The following is a 17,736-nucleotide window of genomic DNA, read 5'->3' on the forward strand; positions in this document are numbered from 1 at the left end:
TTTTGGTTATTTTTATAATTTTGAATTTAATATTTAGATAATATTTTAGATATTAGCATTTTATTTTTGGAAAAACTTTATAAGAAAGAGGAGACGTGAAAAACAAAAGAGATGAGATTTTTAAAGAAAAAGAAAACCCTAAATCTAAATGTTTCTCTTCTCTATATGAAGAACTAAACCTATTATTTTGGTTGAAGGTTAATAAAGCTTTGATTCATCATTACTGTGAGATCTTTCTTATACTTTAATTGTTTTATTGCTTTTTGGATATTTGTTTATTCTCTAAATTATTGTCATGATTATGTTTGTTAATTAGATAATTGGCCACTATTTAATTATCAATTTAATCTATTGTCAATTAAAAGATTCATCGTATGAAGATTTTAATGTTTGTGACAAATAGCATAATAGTGCGTTGTGTTATGAGAATAAACAATCTAATTTAAACGAACCATCATATGCATTTGTTGATTAGGATTTGGGTCTCTCTGGTTTTTTAAGCTGTCAATTGATTAAATCCTATGATCGTATCTAGGGTTGTCTACTGATTAGGGAAATAACCAATGGTTGTACCTTGGTTATCGACTAGTTAAGGAAAGATTGGCTATTAGAGGGTCTCAGTAGTTATAACCGATCTATTCATAAGTAGTAATAATTTATATTTGAATCAATGATCAGTAGTCGAATCAAGCTGAGTTAATTCATTCAACCAGAGCTTTTTCCAATTTGAATTACAATTTGAATTTGCATTCTTGTTATTTTAGTTTGATTTTTATTATTGTCAGCAATCCCCCTATTTTGCATTTTACATTTTAAAAGGATTTAAATAATTACCGATCTTTGTGGACACGACCCTAGTCAATCACTGTACACAATTTATTCAGAGTAGGTATTTATTTTTGTTGACTTCAACAACCATCACATCTTCATCTCATTTACCTCCACAAAATCCTAACAACAAACACAGCCTGAATCACAACAAATCGTTCAACAAACCATAGAACAAAATCAAAACAGAAAACTCGCTTCACAATAACCAACTCACCAAATGATCACCAAATCAAAAGCTAGTATCTTTAAACCAAAATTGTACACTGCTATTCTACCCAATTCAGAACCTAACACAGTTCAATAAGCTCTAAATGATCAGAATTGGTACCGAGCAATGAGAGATGAGTATGAAGCCTTAATTAGAAATGAGATTTGGTCACTAGTACCACCTTCAGCTGAATATAAAGTTGTTGGGAATAAATGAGTATTTAGGATCAAACAAAACACTGATGGAAGCATAACTAAGTACAAAATCAAACTTGTTACAAAGGGCTTTCAACAAACAGAAGAAGTTGATTATTTTAAAACCTTTAGTCCTGTTATAAAGTCATGCACTGTGAGAATTGTACTAAGTCTAGTTATAATGAATAAATGGATGATAAGGCAAGTAAATGTAAACAATGCTTTCGTAAATAGAGAACTAACTAAAGATGTCTAGATGTGCCAACTTGAGGGATTTGTTGATCTGCAGAGACCAAATTTTGTGTGTAAATTGAAGAAGGCATTATACGGTCTGAAACAAGCTCCTAGAGCTTGGTATGAGAAGCTGAAAGAGTATTTGATTACAAACTGGAAGTTTTAGAACTCTAAAACTGATACTTCACTTTTCTTTAAAGAAATGCAATGATTAATGATATTCATTTTACTATATGTTGATGATATTCTAATCACTGGTCCTAACACTGAAGAGATGGAAAGATTTGCTTCCGCAAAGTTTTTGCTTTAAAGGACTTGAAAAGATTATCATACTTTCTTGGAATAGAAGTCTCTTATTCCAAGGATAATATTTATTTGTCTCAAAAGAAATATATTAAAGATCTGCTGAATAAAGCTAATATGCTAGAATGCAAAGGCTGTGATTCTCTAATGGTGATAGGATCTAAGCTTCAGAGAAAAGCTAAAGGTTATCTAGGACAATATATTGAAGATGTAACAAGTTACAGAAGTATTGTCGGGGCTTGCAATATTTGGTTTTGACTAGACCAGAAATTGCATTTGCAGTACATAAACTGAGCCAGTATGTGTTAGCTCCAACACTTCAATATGGTTTAGCTTGTAAAAGAGTTCTTAGATATCTAAAAGAAACTGAAGATTTTGGTCTCAGATTTTAGTTAGAGGAGAAATTAAGATCACAGGGTACACTAATGCAAACTGGGCGTGTGATGTTAATGATCGAATGTCAATAGGTGCATATTGTATTTATCTAGGAGACAATATAATATCTTGGTCATCAAAGAAGCAATCAATTGTTACAAGATCGAGTGCAGAAAGTGTACGGAGCACTTGCCTCTGCAAGTGAAGAAATCACATGGATTCAGTCCTTATTCAGTGAGCTCAAAATCATATGCACATCAGTACCTACAATTTAGTGTGATAATGGCAGTGCAACAAAATTGGCAAAGAATCCAATCAATCACTCACGAACCAAGCATATTGAGTTCGACATGTATTTTATAAGAGATAAGGTACTTACAAAGGAGCTTGAGATCAGCTATATTCCAAGTAATGAACAAGTTGCAGATATTCTAACAAAGCCTTTTACTTTCATTCACTTCAGCTACTTCAGAAGCAAACTCAATGTGCATCAATGTCCCTTGAGTTTGAGGGGGGCTGTTAAAGAAGCACATTGAGCACGTGTGAACTAAGAGGAGCTGCACGATAAGCATGTGTGAGCTAAGGTCCAATCAGCATTGTTAGTTAAGTAGTATATGCTAGCTCAGCCAATTAGTCAAGCATGCCTTTAATTCTGTTATAGTTGTTAACCTTGTTTTAATTTTGTTTTCATGTTGTAAGCAACGTGTATAAATACTATGTTGATCATCATTTGTGTAAAGTGAAAATAATAGAAATCCAAAATATTCCAATTTCATTTTCTCATGAATTTTTTGAGCTTCCAAACAAAATTATCAGTCCAATTTTAAGCTTATCAACATTACACAATCAACAAGAATGACACAATAGAAATATTATATTCTTAAGGATAGCTAACATGTGTACTAGAAAAAATATGGTCTCCTCATGGAAACATATATATTATGTTGCAAAGATACAATTAAACTAGAAAAGACTTTGACACAGAAGCTGCAAGTAATCTAATCTACCCCTGCAATTTTAGGCCATTTATGATAGATATGGGCATGTCCTATTTTTTATTATACATTACATTCTAAATTAATAGCGACCATCTCAGGTGAGACAGTATCAGTAAATCTTCTTCAAATCTGCGTAATTAATTGGGAAAAAGAAATTTTTTCGTTACTTATGAAGATTTTCGAACCTAATGCACAAAACCTCTTTACTTCTAAAAGACTCTACTTAGACAGGACAAAATTACACCATTTATCCAGTCGCAAGTGAAACAAGATAAACTATGATTGCATATTGTCATGTTAAAATTCGCAAAAAGTATACTATGTCAGACCAGGATGCTAACACAGATCTGTGCAGATGATAATTGAAAAGACAGACTGAAGGGAAACATCAAATATGGGTACATAGTTTACTGAAGGCCCATTATCATGCACCACCTATGTAATAGATAAGTAGCTAAAAGACTTATGATATAACTAATTATAAATTATGTTATACCAACTGTAAATAGGATATTTGAATTAACATTCCAAGCACAGATGATCCAGAAAGTCCTTTGTATTGATAATATGAGCACTTCAGAATAACTGCCTTTTGTTATGAGTAATAATTCAGATTCACCAGAATTCAATAATGCAGATACATACACCAGGCTTCCATTTTATCATGGTAGTACAAAAGACCTAAATGTTATATCATATCAATTTAACTTGATATTAAATAATGCAGATATATACACCAGGCTCTTATCTGCAAATGACCCTCCTCGCAACCGTGAGTTGGCTTTGGTAGCTCCACTCCGACAATGCCCTCTTGTGATGGAATCGAAGGGTTGGTCATTGCTCTTTCATGAGCTAGATTGCAGGGGTGCAAACCTTATCTCTAATAACACTTGTCGTGGAATGATTACTTTGCGCAGCAACTCATGCATCATTTAGACAACTTCTATCACAAAAGTTGCTAAGTAAGTCTATCAAACTTCTCAAACTAGCTAAGTAAAGATGATTGCATAAAAGGTAGAGAGAAGAGAAAGTAATATAGCCAAGGTAAAATTATATTACTTGAAAGAGAAAATAAAATAGAGCTTTACAAGTATGCTTGTGTTGCTTGTGTGGTGTGTGCAGTGTGTACAAAATGGCAAGTGTCATACCCTATTTATAGAAGAGGCTTGCCCATTCTAGATGTCTCTATGCTACTTACGCAACTTGCGCAATTTGCCTAAATATCTAAATGCTTACAAGTTTAGAAAAATATAGTGAATTATAAATATGTACAAATGCTAGAGTGTGCTGAAAATTCTAAAATCGGGCCAATTTAGCACTCTTGCCTCGAGTTTGGGCGGTTAGGCTTGAAAATTTGGACTGCCTGTTACTTACCGCATCTTGGCTTGTCTCTAAAAACACCTTGGTTCGCCCATTTAGCCTCCTTTACGGAAAAATTCGAGCGGACCGTGACAATATACTGAAATTTTGGCTTGAGATTGGATCCTTTGTGACTAATCTTCTTCAATGAAGAATGTAGTCGCTTCGTTCCTTCTCCTTGTTTAACTTCACTGTGATACAATCGCATAATGCCTATCTTCAACACTTAAGAAGAATGTAGTCGCTTCGTTCCTTCTCCTTGTTTAACTTCACTGTGATACAATCGCATAATGCCTATCTTCAACACTTAAGAAGAATCTAGTCGCTTCGTTCCTTCTCCTTGTTTAACTTCACTGTGAGATAATCGCATAATGCCTATCTTCAACACTTAAGAAGAATCTAGTCGCTTCGTTCCTTCTCCTTGTTTAACTTCACTGTGATATAATCTCATAATGCCTATCTTCAACACTGAAGAAGAATCTAGCCGCTTCGTTCCTTCTCCTTGTTTAACTTCACTGTCATATAATCGCATAATGCCTATCTTCAACACTTAAAGAAGAATCTAGTCGCTTCGTTCCTTCTCCTTGTTTAACTTCACCGTGATATAATCGCATAATGCCTATCTTCAACACTTGACTTGTCAGGTACGTGTTTATTAAGGCAACTGGGTGATTTCTCTTATATTTCTGGACTCCATAGTTCCTTCCTTTTATTTATCTGTCACCGATTACTGATTGCGGGCTCCGAACTTCCCAGCTCTGGAGCTTTTTATTGACAGACGTCGTGGTACCTTCACCATCATAAGTAAACAACACAACTATCTCGACAACCATCCATTAGTATATTGACATCCTCATATTTATCGTTGATATTTTCTCCTCCAGCTCTATTTCATCGTGGAGAAAACCGTAAAAAAGATAATTTCAATCAATTATTCAACGTTCATGATACAAATGCAACGGGGCTTGGTTTAATTTATTACGATATTTCAAAGACAGGTTACAATTTAGGGTTTGAAAATTTGGTAAAAATATCTTCCACATTTATTATATAGCTAATTTCTGTCTCCAACTATCTTCGCCATTTATTATTCTGATGTTCATGTCCCTTTTGGTCCTAAGTGAAATTAGATCGTGTTGTGTGGCCAGGATTCAACCCTGATCCGTTTAAGAACCGAAGCACCAGGCATTCTTCTCAAATTAATTATGTAAAAAGAGAGCTCAAGATGAAGCAATCGGAAGAGTAAAGTTTTTAATGATTTCTCTTTAATTAACGTTAAGGATATCATTACTATATATATTTGCATTCGTAAATGAATCTAACATTATTACCGTTCTAATTTCTTTCTCAGGCTGCAGAAATCTGGAGCAGAAAATGGTCAGCAGCCGGGCCGTGCTGACGAGAAAGATAGTCCACTGGAAAAGTTAATAGACGTTCACTCAAAAGCATTAGACGATCTGGTTAACGTGAACTCACTCTTCACAATCGCTGTGTTCATTGGCTTATCCTTCGCCTCACCAAAGCAACACAGTCTTGAAAACCGACCCGAATGCGATGCAGATCCTGTTGTGGCAAAGACACTTGTTACGTACGAAGTAATATCATTTGCTTGTTTCCTCGTATCGAGCCTGGCAGCCAAATCACTCAAAGTTCTTTTGAACTTTTATAAGATCCGGGACTATATTGAACTCGTTGGAATACCGGATAAGTGCTTAAGAAAAATTATCCTATCATCTACATGGAGACACACATTGTTTATGGTATCAGCTCTGGCATCAGCCTGTGGGATTATCTTTCTAACCCTGTCCATGGTTAATGTGGTACAGATAAGGCTCGGCAAGCTCTCTTGTGGCAGCGTTTATACTTTGAAATCGGTAATATCACTTACCGTATTGGTTTCTGCTGCCCTTGTGCTGCTGTATGTACCACCTGTCATCTTTGCATTTTTTGCTAGGATGAAGGAGAATTCTGACAAGAAGCAGTCAAATACGGTTTAAATTTAAGTGTATAAGTTACTTTTTAATCAGGATCCGTTTTAGTTAGATGAGTATTAAGATAAAAGACAATAGCATATTAATTTGTCTTTTAATTTTAGTGCTAATTTTATAGAAAAATGAAGGATCCCTCGTTGTTAAGTTGTATATTTTTTAAGTGTTATTCATATGTTGTTGCGATAAGTAGTGATCGTGTGTCTAGGTCTTATGTAAAGTTATATATGGTAATTTGTCAAATAATTAAGAAGTTCTCGCATGTACTGGTAATAGTGTGTGTATATCTATAATGTATATATATACCCATATATTTATGCTTTACTTGTTATTAATATTCGTTATTCTTTCCTCTTCAATGTCGACTTTTCTCTAATGATAATTATTAATTTATTATTGAGGAATTCCTCAAAGATGAAACAATCCTTACAATGGCTGTGTTTGTTGGCTTATCATTTGCTTCTCCAGACCGACAGTCTTAAAAACTAACCAGAATGTGATTTCAGATCCTGTTGTGGCAAAAACAGTCGATATTCATTATGCATGAAATCGTACTTCTTCCTGGTATCTACGGTTTTTTCTTCTGTGGTTCTATTTTGTACAACAGAGTCATCATTGCTGCATTTGCTAAAATAAGTAAGTCCTATGAAGAGCAGTCAATAGATCAAATAAAGGTGTATGCTGAAATTGTTACTGCTTAAAATCTTTATATGATGCTTCATTTCTGTAAATTTGTAGTTTGCGTCGTACTCTATCCAGCAAAGTGGAATGCAATTGTTACAGATATGTAATATGTACTATGCAATTGCTACAGTCGTTTCATTAAACTCTATATATTTTTCAGAAGCAAAGGACAAGTTGGCTCAATCTACAAGTTCAGACAATCCTTCCTAAAAAGAAAAAGGCCTACTAGTTTAATTCACAGTCATTAAACAGAAGCACAGAAAGAAAATTGGATGGAGAAATTTACAGTCTAATGGGGATTTTAGCAGTGTGAAGCTGCTATACGCTTGGCCTCAATTTGCTTCACACTTTGAACTATGTCATCGATGTTCCTCGATAAGTGATGAGAATGATTCTCCATATCTCTTAAAACCATTTCAAGCTGTTCTTGATATGCAGCAGACCGTTTTCGCTCCCGCTGTAACTCTGCTGTTAACTCCCGAATCTTTACATCTTTCTCATCCTGAGAAAAAACTCCGAAGAGAAGGTTAAAGAATAAACATGAACAATTTTATTGCATGATACTTGAATATGACAAGTTCCTGCCTCTAAATAATGCAATTTGATGCAAGCTAGATGGTTCCAACAATGTCATAATCGAAACAACTAATGTACACTCTTGGTTTGAAGACACTGTCATAATCAAAACAACTAGAGTATACTTTTCATTCATTAAGCAATCAACAAGAAGCACACAATAAAAATGTTATCTTCTTAGGGATACCTAACAGATGTACTAGCAAAAAATATGGTGTCATAATGGAATCAGATATGTTATGTTGCAAAGATACAATTAAACTGGAAAAGACTTTGATACAGAAGCTGCAAGTAATCTAATCTACCCCTGCAATTTTAGGCCATTTATTTAAGATATGGGCCAAATAGTCTACCATTTCCTTTTTTTTCTTATACATTACATTCTAAATGAATAGCAACCGTCTCAGGTGATACAGAATCAGTAAATCTTTTTCAAATCTGTGTAATTAATTGAGAAAAAAAAAATCTTTGTTTGCACAAAGCCTCTTAAATTCTAAAAGACTCTGCTTATACATGGCAAAATTACACGGTTTATCCAGTCTCAAGTGAAACAAGATAAAGTGTGATTGCATATCTTCATGCTAAAATTCACAAAAAGTATACTATTTCAGATCAGGATGCTAACACAGATCTCCGCAGATGCTAATTGAAAAGAGAGACTGAAGGGAAACATCAAATATGGATACATAGTTTACTGAAGGCCCAGTATCTTGAGCCACCTGTGTAACAGGTAAATAGCTAAGAGACTCATGACATAACTAACTATAAATTATGCAATATCAGCTGTAAATAGGATATTCGAATTAACATTCCAAGTACAGATGATCCAGAAAGTCCTCTGTATTGACAATATGAGCATCTTAGAAGAACTACCTTTTGTTATGGGTAATAATTCAGATTCACCAGAATCAAATAATGCAGATATATACATCAGACTTCCATTTTATCATGGTATTACGAAAGACATAAACGTTATATCATATCAATTTAACTTCAGGATGCATGTAGATGTAATCACAAACTTAGGTACAGTAACACACCCCTCAAACAAGTACAACCACAGGCTTGATAAATAGACAGATACAGTACATACTTGTGCAACAACTCACCGGAGTTTGAGATAGTAGCACACTTCGACGACCATTGGCAGGTATAGCTACCAGTGGGTGGTTGTGCTCCTTGACAAATCTAGTTACAACCCATTTTCCAGTTTTCTCCTTTTTCACCACTATCATTGCCTTACAACCTTCTCTGGTGACTGCTCGAGGTTTCCTATTCTCACTTCTTCTTGGTCTCAACTTGCGAAAACCCTCTTTATTACACACAAGTCGACGCCAAACAACCTTGCCATCACGCATTGATCGACGAAATGCATCAACACGCATAATGAAACCCATATGTGTGGCATATGCATCATAAAACACCTTAGCAGCCTCCTCAGATTCAAACTCCATACCCAAGTATGGTTCCCCATCCAAACTTCCTTTAGTTACAGCCATCTCTTGGTCATTCACATTCTCCATCATTTCCTCATTCTGGCCTGTAGAAGGATTTTCATCCACTGCCAGAAAACATTGCTCAACTCAGTAGATTCTACCACATACATACACATAAAAACAGCACTTTCCTAATGCTCCCACCACTTCTAAAAAATTATAATTTAGGATAACTGATAAATCATAAAAGCAAAATCTTTGTTTCGCTCAAATCTCAAATCTTGTTTCAAACCAAAAATTATTTTTTCCTATATTTTCAGGAGCCATAGTTTCAGTTTATTACACCAAAAAGAGTAACTCAGCTAAAAAGGGTTAACACTAAAATCACAACGCCTCAACATAGATGTAAAAAGACCTAATGTCAACTCCAACCCAATAGGATAAACACAAATAATTCATTACCATAGCACATTCATTCAGTACAAAATTGAAACTTTATATCCAAAGAAAAAAGCACAACTTTAATCAAAATAACCCGGTTCTCCATTGAATCAAAATAACTAAAAAGAAAACATGGAATTGAAACAAACACTTCAAATTCCTTCATTTCCCATATATCCAACATGCAATAATGCAAACTTTAAAAAGCTGCTGAATTTTGAAGCTTTACATTCCGTCAAACAGAATCAAATTGCTTCAATTCCTTATATGATCAATATCTACATTGAAGTATGAAACTACAAACTATTCCACTGTGATGTGCGTTCAATAAAAAAAAAATATCTATAATAAATATCAGAGTTAAGAAAGAATTGAGAGCAGAGATGATTAAAATGACTCACTTGATGGATACAGATCCAACTCTAAATCCAGTGTTGAGACACAAAGTCACCAGCAACAGAGGTTTTGGTTTCGGGTTCAGAAAATCCCAAGTCTTTTCGCAGTTGTTTGAGTTGAGAAGAACGAGAACTGCGAAGTGCAATTGAGTCGGGGGGAAGGATTACGTGCTCCGCAGCACACGTGTTATCTCTTGCTCAAACCCAGTAATATCTTGCCACCTCAGCTTTTTGAAAACACACCTTTCCTGATTCCTCACTGTGTTCATTTGTTTATTTATTTTTTCTTCTCTTTCTTTATTATAACTGTTCACTCGAAAATTTTTTAAAAAAAAAAAAGACTAAAAAATGCTTTTTGCTCAACGTGGGATGTTTTATATATTTCTTTTTTAAAAAATTGATAATTTTAATTTAAAAATTTCTATGATTTGATAAAATAATTAAGACACGAACTTTACGGTGCAAGTACAAACACACAAGACAAAATTGAGTAGAGTAGTGTGCTTGTGATTCAATTAAGCGGCGAAGCGATTATGGTCATTTCATTTTGACCGCCCTGGCCCTGTATTGCCAACGAAACCAGATTTCCGGTTCCCGTTCTCAGAGTTTGGATGTCTTCGAGATCCTGATTGAGTAAGTTTTACAGTATCTTTCATTCAGATCCTCATTTGTTATTTATTATTTTTTGTTATTATTTTCTAACGATCATAACTTTAAAATTATTCAATCTTGTAGTATCCAGAAAAAATTCGTGCTTTGTAGAAGGGAAAAAATGACTTTTTTTTTTTAATTCTGGGTTATTTTCTTTTCCCTTTCTGGTTCTTTCATTAAGAGGTGTATCATTATTATTATTTAAGGGGAAATGCAACAGGTGTTTCTGCTTTTAAAATGCTTGAATGAGGTTTAAATTCCATTATTCTTAATTAATGGGAAAGTGAGTAATAAGTGTTTTCTGAAATTTCCCATGGTGAATGTGATTACTAGTTTATGAAAGTTGTACATTTTCATGCAAGTAAGAATTGATATGTTGAAAAGTGGGCCGGTTGAGCTATGAATTTTGGGCTTTGTGCCTGTAATTGCCGATATTCTGCAAATAAATGTTCTATAATATATATATATATATATATATATATATATATTGACTTGAGTATTTTGGGTTTTTCTTTTGCAAACAGTATGTTTTTCTTAATCTAATCAATATTTCAGGGAAGTTTGGAAATTTGTGGGAAAAAAGTTGTTGCCTTATCACTTGAGAATCTATGAAACAAATGATCTAGTGTCTACATGGAAATATGGTTTTGATTGACATGTTTCTATTCTGTCAATATTCTTGGCACTAAAGCCTTTAGTTTTCATCTTCCTGCCCTGACCGTATCCAGTTAATAAGATCTTGTTTTGGTATTGTTATGGTATCAAATCTAAAGAACAACATTGAGTTTAGAATGGGAACTGAGAGGTCCTAATTAAGATACATTTGATGTGTATCTTAGAGATGGGAGCTACCTCCAAGGTAGTTGTGGTATGTTGTGCAATGTCAATTGTTAATCTTGCTTGTGCCTAGACTGCTGAACAGAAATTGCTCGCTGGTGCAATATATCACCTGGCTTTGGTCAACTATGAAAAATGTTGTCATTTGCTTGATTATTAGGGATCTTATTTCCAACTTACACTCTTAATGAAGAAAACAGCTTGACAACATTAACTGCATTGTATGTTAGAATAGTTTCTTAATAGTGGTTTATGAATCAAATAATAATGAAGCTCTATTACTTTTTTCAAGTTCTTATTCTTGATTAAACCAAAAGAGAACTTTATGGATTTGATAAACTTTTAGTTTTACTAAAGGATTTTGTGTTACAGTGGAATTGGATGAAGGGGCTGCAGCAGCAGACAGCTGTGTCATAGAAAAATCTGGTGAGTTAGCTGGAGATGAAATTTTAGAACCATATGTAGGTATGGAGTTTGATTCGGAAGATGCTGCCAGGAAATTCTATATGGGATATGCTAGACGGATGGGTTTTGTTGTTCGTATTATGCAACGCCGTCGTTCTCGGACTGATGGGACGACGCTTGCTCGTCGACTTGGATGTAACAAGCAAGGTTTCTCTCCTAATTCGAAGGGCACAAATGGACCTGAAAAGAAACCAAGACCAAGTGCTCGAGAAGGTTGCAAGGCAACCATCTTGGTGAAGATGGAAAAGTCAGGAAAATGGGTTGTGACAAGATTTATTAAGGATCATAATCATCCTCTGGTTGTCACTGCCAATGGCTACAGTACAGTAGTGAGTTTCTACTTTCCCACTTCTATTTATGAATTTGAGTGTCTTCAGTCTTTTTATCTACATCTTAGTTAAAATTTTAAGATTATTTAGTTTCTTGATAAGTTGTTTCCTCCCACTCATCTACATAAATGTAGAGTTCATTGTGGAAGTCAGCTCTTCATTCAAGACCAGTTCTGTAAATATACATTGCATTTTTTATGATGAAAATAAGTAATGTGAACACTGTCAAAGATTTTTTCGAGGACTGTATGATGGGTGGGGATGCTACTGTAATGTGGTTGGGAGGTCCTGTGATTCTTCTCTTGGCTTCTATTAGAGACATTTAATGATTGCAAATTATTTGGTTAATATTCAAAGTAATTAGTGGATTTTGCAATGGTGGTTTTTTGGTTAATTTTTCTAGGGTGACAAGGACAAGAAAATCGAAGAGCTTACTTTGGAGTTGGAGCGGCAAGAGCAATTATGTGCGGCATATCGAGAAAAGTTATTCAATTTTATGAATAATGTTGAGGAGCAAACTGAGGAGCTCTCCTCAAAAATACAAGTTATTGTTGACAATATTAGGAAAGTCGAATCCGAAATGTTAAAAAGTTTCCTGCAGTAGATAAACTTGACATCCAAATTGAGTGTTTATTTATCGGGAAGATTTGTGAATAACTACTTGTGATTTATAATTATAGAGCTCCAATCATGTACATTACTTGTTAGAATCAGGCTTTTTTTTTTTTTTTTTTTAACTCAAGATAGCTGATATTTGATATTCTGTAACCCAATATTAGATTTCTTTCGTTTGGTAAAGTGGAAGCTTTATTATCCACTAGTCCACTCCCTCTCATTGATTCTTTATTTTTATTTCTTACTAGTACAGCAGTACTCGATTTCATTTTCCAAAAAGAAAGCATTGTGTTTTCAATTTTGATCATTCTGAAAGTGGGACATTGGGAAATCATGTCTCTCCTCTGTAGCTGTAATTTGAATCACCCCAAATGTATCATTGTCAAACACACTAGTCAATTCTTATACCACTCATGAAATCCTATGATCGTCAATTTATTTCAAAGCCATGAAATCCTATTTCTCTAAACATGAAAAGCCGCAGTGTATGAAGAAAAGGCACAAGAAAGTAAACAAGCATTACAATAGCAAAACAATATCGATATTGGAGATTATCAACTCAAAGTGATAACAAGTCATTTTGACCGATATATTTTGCTGCTTTTTTTTTTGGATTTCTGGTTTGATTAATATATTAGCAAATCTGTTAAAAGTCATCTATGTACAATCTAAATTTCTTGGTTGAACTAGGTTAATAATCTATTTTGTGAAATGCTGAATTTGCATATTCACTTTGGCTTGAAGTAAAATATGTTTTTTTCCCCATATTCTTTCAGTTTAAAGCTTGGAAGTGTAGCAAATTTTTGTCACTGTGGTATGAAAATGAGTAACATTTCTTTCTATGATGGCTTAGAACTAAATTATGGATTGTGGTTCGTTATTCAGTTTGTTGAAGAACATATATACTGATCTGATCTTGTCAAGAGAAGTTCAATATATATTTTTAGTATAATCATTAATTGAACTCTTTTTCTAATTTTTTTAATTTGTTTTTTTACATGGAGAATACGGTTTAAAGTTTAAGATTTAAGATGGCCTTTTTCAAGAAAAAATAAATTCGATGTTTTGAAGGACAAAAAAAAAAAGTTCCAATTAAGACTAAATTTAGTGACGTGTTAAGTTATGATTGGCTAAAGTAGGCCAATAGATTTATAGGGATGTTACTTGACACATTTTTACCAACCCACCCAATTGTACTGCATACCTAGTGGATTATTAAAAGTGCTCTTTGTCGAAATTATTCGCTCTAGCAAATGATTGCTCTTAACATTAATTAATTATGGGATAATGTTAGGGGTAGCAATCACGACGAGAATTTGTTTATTCGATTTAATTAGATGGGAATTAAAAAGATTTGGATTTGAATTTTTTTATTTATTTAATAAATAGGTGAATTTGATTCGATTTGCTTATTAAATGAATCAAATCTGGTTTTAAGGACATTAATTTGTTTATTTATTCAGAATTCATTTAATAAATGTGTCATAAATGAATTGAATACATCCATTCGTTTATAGTTCGTTTATTATTCATTTAATTAAATTACTTATTTATCCATAAATATGTATGAAAAAATTTTAACATTTGAAGGTTAATATAGTAATTATAAATGATAATATGTTTGTATTTTGTATGATGTTAAATTTGTAGTCTTTTATATTTTACTTTACTTAATTTTTATTTATTAATAATATTTTTATAAATGAATTCATATTAAATTTGATCCGTTATGGATTCGTTATAGGATAAACTAATAGTAAATAAGTCCAGATTCGATTCAATTCATTTATTAATTCTACTAAATAAATTAAACGAAATCGAATCAAATATTCGTTTAATAAATAAATCAAATCCAAATCTTGATATTTCAATTCGTTTAATAACGAATTGAATCTGAATCAATAGAACTTTGACCCAATTCGTTTACTATTCAATTTAAACATGTTTCGATTATTCGTTTTGCCGCCTCTAGATAATGTTTTAAAATTGGCACTCGATAAAATATTTTTAAAATTTTAAACCTTCATGAAATCTAAATTATTTTACAAATTATTGATATAATTTACCAACCACTGTCATTCAATTTTACTTAATTGTTAATGAATCCATTCATATATACAAGAGGCAGACCCAGCAAATGCTCCTTGAAAGTTCAAGTCCATGGTGAAGAAAATAAATCTTTCGGAAATTAAGTAAAATTTTACTATATTTTGTCCTATACGGGCCAGTAAGTGCACAGTACTCCATTTTGTCCATACATAAGTTGATCTGGAGTTTACAGTTATAAGTTCATAGTATATGTATATGTATATCAATCATACAGTATCTTGTCTACAGTTTAATCTTCCTTACCATTAAGAAATTTCCTCAACGATATGATTATCATTGACAAAAAAAAAGAAAAAAAAGAGAGAGAGACCAAAGAGGAAGGAACGCATATTAGCAATAGCTAAGTAAAGCACAACTCTAAATACATGGATTTCATTTTTTTTTTTAATCATACAATATTAGTAGCAGCACAATGCATAACCACTTAATTATTTGAAAGATAATATAATAACATAAGACCTTAACAAAAAAAAATTATTACAACTATATATACACGTATTATACTTTTAATTCTTTTCTAATGTGAATGCCTACATTTTTTTTTAAATATGGATTCATTTTATACATCATACAATGTGTTAATATCTTTATTATTTTTTGTTCAATTACCGTATAATACATCATATAGTATATTCAAGAAATCTGTATTTTTAAAGAAACAGACATATACTTCTAATAATAACTACATATGCTTTCTAAGTTATATATCTCCTATTTTATATATATATAGTAAAATTCCTAATTAAAAAATTGTTAATAAGGATAATTAATTCAGTACGTGGCGTTGGTACCAGATCGATGCAGAACTTAATCTGCCTTTGAGACCAGATCTGACTTAGAACAGATCAATATCTCGCACGTTCTGTTTTCCAGCCGATATACTAAAGTAAAATTTTAATATTTTTATTAAAAGGTTTCTTTAATCAAATCAACACAAAGGCTCATGGATAATACTAGATCTGGATCCCAGAAATAGTATTCTGATTGAATGGAGGGAGAAGAGAAGATACAACTAAGGATAGAGATCCGGTCTCTTTGCCTTAGAGGAACGTAGCATGTTTTATAAAATTGAAACTTTAAATAAACTGCGGAAATTTAAACATACATCTGAAATTGAAATTACAAACTGAACTTTAAAACTTACAAATTAAATTGCTCGTAACCTTGAATCTTTATGAAGATCTATTACAGAAAGAAATAATTGAGAATATATTTAAGACATGAAAATTTCCTTGATGTCTTAAGATTCTTAGAAGTGTTACAAGAAAAGAAAGAAAATTCCTTTTTAGAGAGAGTTTCAGATGTATGTTTAAATTTCCGCAGTTTATTTAAAGTTTCAATTTTATAAAACCTGCTACGTTCCTCTAAGGCAAAGAGACCGGATCTCTGTCCTTAGTTGTATCTTCTTTTCTCCCTCCATTCAATCAGAATACTATTTCTGGGATCCAGATCTAGTATTATCCATGAGCCTTTGTGTTGATTTGATTAAAGAAACCTTTTAATAAAAAGATTAAAATTTTACTTTAGTATATCGGCTGGAAAATAGAACGTGCGAGATATTGATCTGTTCTAAGTCAGATCTGGTCTCAAAGGCAGATTAAGTTCTGCATCGATTTGGTACCAACGCCACGTACTGAATTAATTATCCTTATTAACAATTTGTTAATTATGAATTTTACTTGAATCATTTCCATCCTTCGATCCTATTTCCTACTGGTATCAGAGCCAAGGGGAGGATAGTGTAATATAGAATAGAGACTTTGTGTATAAAGACTTGTGTTTTAGTTGAACATTGTTTGTGTGGTGAGTGTTACCTCTGTGTGCCTTGGTAGCTTTTGGTCGTAAGTCCCGATTTGGTTGAAGGGCAGTAAAACCAATTCTTAGCCTTGGATTGTAGCCATACCAACAAGATTAAAACTAGGATATAGGTCTTAATCCATGGATTCTCTACTCTGTAGAGCATCGTCCTTTTCTAGCTCTTCTTCTGGAAGAACTAGTGATTCAAAGAATGTTGTGAATTCGGAAGAATTTGTAATTGAAGACTTTAATAAAGTAATTGATAATTGGGAATTACCAAATATCTCTAAAGAAATGATTTACAAAACAAAAAAGCTTGATTTTTTAAAAAATGATTATGTTAAAAAAACTGAAGAACGAAACATAACTCTTTCAAAGCCATTTGAAACTATTTATCTATTTTCAGAACACTCTTTAAAAAAATTAAAAGATAAGAATTTCAATTATGTTCACATCGGCTTAATACAAGTTGGTATAAAACCCTTAACAAAATAAGGCCTCAATACCTCTATACTGGCTGTCCTAAGAGATGGGCGATTCATCTTTTTTGATGATTCTTTACTAAGTAGTATAGAATCAAGTCTTTGTAAAGGTCCCATCTCATTTAGCTGTTACCCGAAAATAACAATTTCTCTAAAAGACAAGAATATTCTAAAAAGCATGATTTTACAAATCAAAACCCATAATTATCACATGATTGAGGGATCCGTCCCAGTAGCCTCAATTTATAAAATTTCTTACAAAGCCATGATTTCTGCTTTTAGCCCTAGTTCTTCTATACATTCTGTTGACTATACAACTAGTGTTCCCCATCCCATTTACACTAGCCGTCAACGTGAACAAAGCCAGGAAGAGAAGGAATCTTCTCCTCCAACTTTTCCTACATTTTCTGCTGTCACAGAAAACGTAAT

At 33.0% G+C, this 17,736-nt stretch overlaps 3 protein-coding genes across 3 annotated transcripts; 2 read left to right on the forward strand and 1 right to left on the reverse strand.

Moving 5' to 3' along the window:
* The first annotated feature begins 5,243 nt into the window (after window positions 1-5,243).
* LOC102618673 (hypothetical protein) lies at window positions 5,244-7,191 on the forward strand. Its single transcript, XM_052435251.1, has 5 exons — window positions 5,244-5,306; window positions 5,387-5,500; window positions 5,651-5,744; window positions 5,854-6,376; window positions 6,997-7,191. The coding sequence occupies exons 3-5, from the start codon at window positions 5,728-5,730 to the stop codon at window positions 7,189-7,191; spliced, it is 735 nt and encodes a 244-aa protein (XP_052291211.1). The 5' UTR covers window positions 5,244-5,306; window positions 5,387-5,500; window positions 5,651-5,727.
* Window positions 7,192-7,307: 116 nt separating this feature from the next.
* LOC102618974 (protein FAR1-RELATED SEQUENCE 1) lies at window positions 7,308-10,195 on the reverse strand. The gene is made up of 3 exons (XM_006492148.4): window positions 10,029-10,195; window positions 8,860-9,311; window positions 7,308-7,676 (listed from the first exon to the last, which is right to left on the reverse strand). Coding segments are annotated over exons 1-3 (654 nt in total). The 5' UTR covers window positions 10,030-10,195; the 3' UTR covers window positions 7,308-7,475.
* A 285-nt stretch (window positions 10,196-10,480) lies between these two features.
* On the forward strand, window positions 10,481-13,014 carry LOC102619278 (protein FAR1-RELATED SEQUENCE 5-like). Its single transcript, XM_006492149.4, has 3 exons — window positions 10,481-10,655; window positions 11,883-12,304; window positions 12,708-13,014. Coding segments are annotated over exons 1-3 (624 nt in total). The 5' UTR covers window positions 10,481-10,654; the 3' UTR covers window positions 12,909-13,014.
* Window positions 13,015-17,736: the final 4,722 nt, after the last annotated feature.

The sequence above is a fragment of the Citrus sinensis genome, chromosome 2 (assembly GCF_022201045.2).
Source record: "Citrus sinensis cultivar Valencia sweet orange chromosome 2, DVS_A1.0, whole genome shotgun sequence".
Lineage (NCBI taxonomy): Eukaryota > Viridiplantae > Streptophyta > Magnoliopsida > Sapindales > Rutaceae > Citrus > Citrus sinensis.

Bases quoted from the DNA above. Each gene is read 5' to 3' on its own strand.
- LOC102618974 (XM_006492148.4), bottom strand. The intron at 7,677-8,859 runs GTGAGTTGTTGC...GTTTTTTCTCAG, and splicing joins TGCTACTATCTCAAACTCCG to GATGAGAAAGATGTAAAGAT.
- LOC102618673 (XM_052435251.1), top strand. The intron at 6,377-6,996 runs GTAATATCACTT...ATGTGATTTCAG, and splicing joins GCGTTTATACTTTGAAATCG to ATCCTGTTGTGGCAAAAACA.
- LOC102619278 (XM_006492149.4), top strand. The intron at 12,305-12,707 runs GTGAGTTTCTAC...TAATTTTTCTAG, and splicing joins CCAATGGCTACAGTACAGTA to GGTGACAAGGACAAGAAAAT.